Source organism: Apium graveolens, chromosome 1 (assembly GCF_009905375.1).
Source record: "Apium graveolens cultivar Ventura chromosome 1, ASM990537v1, whole genome shotgun sequence".
Taxonomy (NCBI): Eukaryota; Viridiplantae; Streptophyta; class Magnoliopsida; order Apiales; family Apiaceae; genus Apium; species Apium graveolens.
Window position 1 is genome coordinate 39064008 of NC_133647.1, and position 6484 is coordinate 39070491.

General features: G+C 38.6%; 1 protein-coding gene across 1 annotated transcript; it reads right to left on the reverse strand.

The window, feature by feature from the left end:
• Positions 1-3436: 3436 nt before the first annotated feature.
• Positions 3437-4528, reverse strand: LOC141665397 (uncharacterized). Its single transcript, XM_074471402.1, has one exon. It carries the CDS (start codon positions 4526-4528, stop codon positions 3437-3439), a length of 1092 nt encoding a protein of 363 aa, XP_074327503.1.
• Between the last annotated feature and the right edge of the window lie 1956 nt (positions 4529-6484).

Sequence of the window (6484 nt, forward strand, 5' to 3'; positions counted from 1 at the left end):
TAATCGAGGTTTATTTTATCCCCTATCATTTGCCCCAACTTTTGCGAAACCTTTGCAAAGATTTCGCAGAAGTTAAAGTTTATACCTTTCCTAGTTATCATTTTTACCGTAAAGTGCGGAGCGGCCTACACATTTACAACGATTCTCCCTTTGGAATTCATCCCTACGGGCTTCCCTAATTTTCTGGGATTTTTTGTGTACCTTTTGGTATTTTTAATGATTTTTCCTTAATTTTTCAGGAATATTCTAGCACTCACATGTATTTTTTCATCAGTTTTTCAAGAATATTTGGCCAAAAATAATTTTTAACAATTATTTTCTAATTTCCTGGATTTTTGGGATTTTTTCTTATTTTTTTAAAATTTTTATATGCTCACAAGTACTTTTCCTAAATTTTTAGGAATTTTTCTCTACCCACAGGTATTTTTCCTTAATTCCTAGGAATTTTTCCCAACCTTTGGGTATTTTTCTTTATTTTTTCTAATAATTCAGAAATTTTTCGGTACCTCTAGGTATTTTTCTTGATTATTCCTAATATTTTATGAATTTTTCCCTACTTCCGGGTATTTTTCTAATATTTTAGAAATTTTTTCGTACCAACTAGTATTTTTTCCTGATTGTTCCTAATAATTTAGGAATTTTTCGGTACCTCCGTGTATTTTTATTGATTATTCCTAATATTTTAGGAATTTTTCCCTATCTCCGGGTATTTTTCTAATATTTTAGAAAAAAATTCATACCAACGGGTATTTTTTTTCTAATATTTTAGGATTTATTATAAACATATTTTCATTTTTTCCCATTTTTTAATTAATTGAATAATTAAAAAATGGGCTCAAGGTCATCACCATCGGTGTGGGTTACCCCCGCCTAGGAGGTCCTCTTTTCAACCACGTCTACAAAGTGTACAGGGTTGGCGTTGTTATTTTGTTTTGTTTTTTATTTTTTTTTTCTTTTTGCTCTTTTTTGTCCTTTTCTTCATCAATCATTTTGTCTTTTTCTCTATCATTTCCTTTTGTCTTTTTCTCCATTTTTTCCTTTTGTCCTTTTCTTTATCATTTTTTTATCCTTTTTTTTATCACCCCTTTTTCCTTTTTTCTGTTTTTTATAAAATTATGAACTCTTGTCATAATTTATTGTGTCAGCGGACAAACTTAATTTCGTGCAATCATGCATAATATACCTAATTGGATAGAAAATAATATTAAAGATCATTTTCTATTATTTCTAATTAATTGTATTTTTAAATTCCTTAATTTTTAAGGAATTTATATATCAAATTACGAATTTACTCGTAATTTTTTATTGTCATCAGACATTAATTTGTGCATCCGTGCATTAAATAATATTCTCTATTTTGAGAATTTTGTCTTCCTTTTTTCTAATAATCTAATAATTATTTCCTCCCTTTTTCTTTTTCTATTTTATGAATAAAATATTCATAAAATAATTTGATTGTGCGACTCCATCCTAGGCGGGGGAAGCAACTTCCTTTTCATGCCTATAAATAATGTCTCCTAGGCATGGTTGGAGTCTAGATCCATAAATCCTAGACGCGGTTACCCCCGCCTATGAGGCAAGTTGACAAACACGCCTAAAAATTTATATTACCCAGCGTTGATAGAAGGCCTTCGTGGCTGAATCCTTCCTACGCATAGGCTACCCCCTCCTAGGAGGTATATTTGAAAACACTAATAGAAACCTTGCTTCCTGAGCGTTAATTGAATGCTTTCTTGGCTAAAGCCTTCCTAGGCGTGGGTTACCCCCGCCTAGGAGGCATATTGCTCAACACGAGGAGAAATTTCACTTCTTGGGTATTGGTTTTAACTTACGTTATTTTATTTCTCCTTTTTTATTTTAATAAGAAAAGGGTACCTTCATTCGATCATAAATCCTAGGTGTGGATAACCCCCGCCTAGGAGACGGCATTGTAACGATGGTTAGGAATGGTGCTTCCTGGGCGTTGTTAAGGTTCAAGCCCAAAAATCCTTGTATTTTACCATATCCATGTTATCAACTCATAAATTGAGTTTGTACGTATCAAGGCCATAAGGTCTTCTGATGAGTGACCATCGCCACCTTGCATGGCTTCATATGTCTGATATGGCTCTTTATTTTGCTTTTATCTGCTTTCGGTCCATTATGGACTTTGAACACTTTCAGTGTGCATCCTAATTGTCCTTCGGGACTCGACTTGTGATCCTTCGGGATTTTCTATCTTTATGCAGTTATCTTTTATTTTTGACGGTTGGTCTTTCAGGACTTGCATTCATTAGATGCTCGCTCATAAATAAATTGATAGATAAGATGATAAGAATAAACTTGCATAAGTAGATAATATCCTGAAATATGGGTTCAACCCTTACATAGAATAGAAATTGGTTTCATCGACCTTATTTCTACTTGTTAGATACATTCACGCCATGGGGCTTCGTATTTTGCAAGCCCAAAAAAAAGTCAAGGCATTTTTGGGCTAAAAGCCTTCTTTTTGCACGTATGATTTACTTATGTCACTTGAACTCTTCAGGTTCAAGATATTCCGGTACATGATCGTTACTTGAGTTTAATTAACTGTAATTGAATGATTGCAACACCTACGAGCCTCTAATCGTACAAAAATTGGGCTCTTCGGGCCTTTAGCAACTTTTATTTTCATTTCCTTGCGTACTATTTAGTACTTGGCACATATTATGTGCTTGCCACATATTTGCTTTTCTATCATACACAATAATCCTTCAAGTTTATGACATAGCGAGGCTTTGGCATTTTCTCACCATTCATGGTTTTCAACTTGTTGGATTTTTGCCCTAGAACTCACTTGACTCAAAATGATCCTTCCTGATTAGGGGCTAGCTTTCTTTTTCTTTAACTTTGGATGCCCAACCTTCCCCAAGACTAAGTCTCCAACCTGAAAGAAACTTTCTTTTAACCCTTCTACTGTAGTAGAGGGAGGCTCTTCACTGAGGGGCTTTAGCTTCATCCATAACCTCATCAATTAGGTCGAGGGCTAGCCTCATGCCTTCTTTGTTAGTCTCTGGCTCGCAAGCTTCAACTCTTGGTTATGCATATGTAATTTCCAGTAGCACCACTACCTCAGTTCCATAAGCCAGCATGACCGAGGTTGTTTCGGTTGTGAACTTGAAAGTAGTTTGGTAAGCCCATAAGATAGGAAACAACTCGTCCACCAACGTGTTCCTTGAGGGTTCGACCGTTTTCTTAAGTCCATCAAGGATAATTCAATTAACAACTGTTGCTTGCTCATTTGCATGTGGATGGTCAATTGAGGTGAAGTGAAGTTCTTTGTTGTTGTGATTATAATACCTTGAACTCTTCATTGTCAAACTATCATCCATTATCCGTGATATGGATGTGCGGGATTCTAAATCGACAGATCATGTTTTCCTAGAAGAATTGGGAGATTATCTTGGTGGTTATCTCACACTTGATAGATGTAAGCCTCTCTGGGGGCCGTAGAACTATAGGACCGTGCCTCTGGCATCTCACGCTTCTTCATGTAGGATTTTGTATCATCCATCATTCTTGGCCAGTAGAATCCCAATTGAATTATCTTGTTAGCAAGGGCCCTGCCCCCAAGTGCTAGTATGAAAATCCCCATATAAGCTTCATCAAGTGCCTCATCTGCCTCAAGAGGTTTCAAACACTTCAAATATGGGATCACGAAAGACCTTTTGTATAAAAGGCCTTCGATTAGAGAGTACTTTAACGCTCTCACTGATAAATTGCATGCCTCTTGGGCATCATCCGGGAGCCAACCTGTCTCAAGGTGGTTCTTAATGGGGTCGATCCAGTAGCTAGTCAAGCCAATTGGTATTATCAAGTTTATGACATGAATTTTTGGGGTCCTCGGGACACGAAAGTAAATACTTCTTGGATAGTTCTCGATTTCAGGTGAGGTGAACTTGGAAAGGGCATAGGACGTAGTGTTCTCCTCTCTCGGAACATGTTTTGCGTACCATTCATCAAATTGAGTCAGTATTCCTTTCATGACCCGTAGGTACTTGGCTATGGGATCATTTTCAGCCTCAAACACCCCATTGACTTTGGCAACAATGAGCCTTGATTCTCCATAAATTTTAATATTCTTGGCTCTCACAACTCTATCTAAGCCTAACCCGGCTATCAAAGCCTCATACTCTGCTTTGTTGTTCATAGTTGGATAGTCCAACTTCAAAGCATATTCGATCATGAACCCTTCGGGGCTTTGTAATCCTAGGGTTGCACCACTAGATCTTTTTTTGAATGCTCTGTCAAAATAGAGAACCCAATACTCTTTTAGAGTCAAGTCTTTTTCTTTATCCTTCTTTCCTTCTTCTGGGGTCACTATCTCTTGCCCCCCGACTTCTTGGTTATTAATGGTGCGTTCGACCGTGAAGTCTGCTAATGTATGGGCCTTGAGGGATGTCTGAGGCTTATACTTGATATCAAATTCTCCCAAATCAATTTCCCATTTGATGAGCCTTTCAATCACTTTAGGGCTGTGAAGGATGCTTCTCGGGGGTCGGTCCATCAGGACTTCTACTTTGTGTGCCTGGAAGTACAGTCATAGCTTCTTGGAGGTTGTTATGAGGAAAATTTCAAACTTCTCAGTGGTGGAGTAGTTCAATTCGGCTCCATGGAGAACCTTGCTTACATAGTAGATAGGCTTTTGAACCTTCTGCTCTTTCTTTACTACAACAAAACTCACTGCTTGCTCAGAAACCACGAGATTAAGTAAAGGATGTCCTCCGGACTCGGTTTGACTAATAATGGGGCTTCATTCACGTATTTCTTTAGCTATTCAAAGGCCTCTTGGATCTCAACTTTCTATAAAAAATTCTTCACCATCTTCAGGGTTTTGAAAAAGGGCATACATTTATCTCCGACTTGGAGATTAATCTTCCTACATCCGCAATTATCCCCTTCAGTTTTTGAACATTTTTTTTGGCGTGAGGCGTCTCCATGTCTAGTATAGCTTTTATTTGTCTCTATTCCTCTCTTCGAAACCATGTGACCCAAAAACTTTCCAAACCATACGCCGAAGGCGCGCTTGGCAGGGTTCAACATGATCTTTAGGTGCCTCAGCACTTCAAATGCCTATCTGAGATGATCAATCTGGTTGGCCTTGGCTAGGCTTTTGACTAACATGTCACTGATATAGACCTCCATATTTTTCCAACTAGATGGACGAGTATTTTATTCACCAATATTTGATACGTGGCTCCTGCATTCTTTAGTCCAAAAGTCATAACAAGATAACAAAAAATATCAAAGTCAGTTATAAAATATACCTTGCGGGTGTCATTTTTGTTCATTTAATCTAATTATAGCCGCTGAATCCATCCATGAATATTAGCATCTCATGCCCAGCTGTGGCTTCGATTAGGGTATCAATCCTTGGTAGGGGTAGCAGTTCTTCGGACATGCATTGTTCAGATCAATGAAGTCAATGCATATCCTCCACTTTCCATTGACTTTCTTGACCATCACAAGGTTCGCCAACCATTGGGGGAATTGTACTTCCTCAATAAATCCAGCTACTAGAAGCTTCTCGACCTCCTGTTTAATTGTTTTCATCCTGTCAGGGGCATATGTTCTCTTCTTCTACTTGACAATCTTTCGAGTCAGATCGATGTTCAACTTATGAGTTATAAGGTTGGGATCAATCCCAGGCATGTAAGCTAATGTCCAAGCAAACACATCACCATTCTATTACTAGAACTTGGTCAATCAACCTTTTAGGGGTTTCTTCAAAGATACTTTAATGTTTGTGACCTTATACGGGTCTAACGGGTCTAGGGGAATTGGGACCAAGTCCTCAGCAGGCTTCCCTCGATGCTCTTGGTTCTCGCAGACATCCATGTCTTCTATGGGGAGGACCTGCCCCCCCGTTTCATCGGGCTTAAGTGCAGCAATATAGCAACTTCAAGCCATTTTCTGATCTCCTCTTTCTTCTCCAACATCTTTTATGGTGGGGAAATTGAGCACCATGTGGTAGGTCGAGGGCACGGCCTTAAACGCATGAATTCCTATCCTTCTCATGATTGCGTTATAGTTAGAGGCTGCCTCGATAATCTGAAAGTTCAGCATCTTGGTAGCCTCTCTTGGCTCTTTCCCAATAGTCACAGGAAGTTAAATCACTCCTTCTACTAGGAATTTCACTTCATTGAACCCATAGATAGGTGCATCCAAATGGTTCAGTTGGGAGTCATTATCTTTAGAGAACTTAAGACCCTCACGGTCGGGATCCCCAAACCTAAGAGTCACCTCAGCCTTAGCACACTTAGGTGCATCTCCGACTATACTCATCACCTTTCTAGCATAGTCCTTTCGAGAGTTCTTTTAGTTCGAGCAGCCGTTGGCCCTTCTGTGATCATACTGATTACTGGCCCTCGGGGCTGTGGTTACGATCTCGGTCGTTACATCTTCGATTATTGTTTCTTCGATCATTATCTCTTTTCTGGTCTCTTTCACCTTCACCTTTGGT

What these genes read in the sequence shown, in the direction of transcription:
- LOC141665397 (XM_074471402.1), bottom strand. Translation starts at nt 4,528, where the DNA reads ATGGACCGACCCCCGAGAAGCATCCTTCACAGCCCTAAAGTGATTGAA.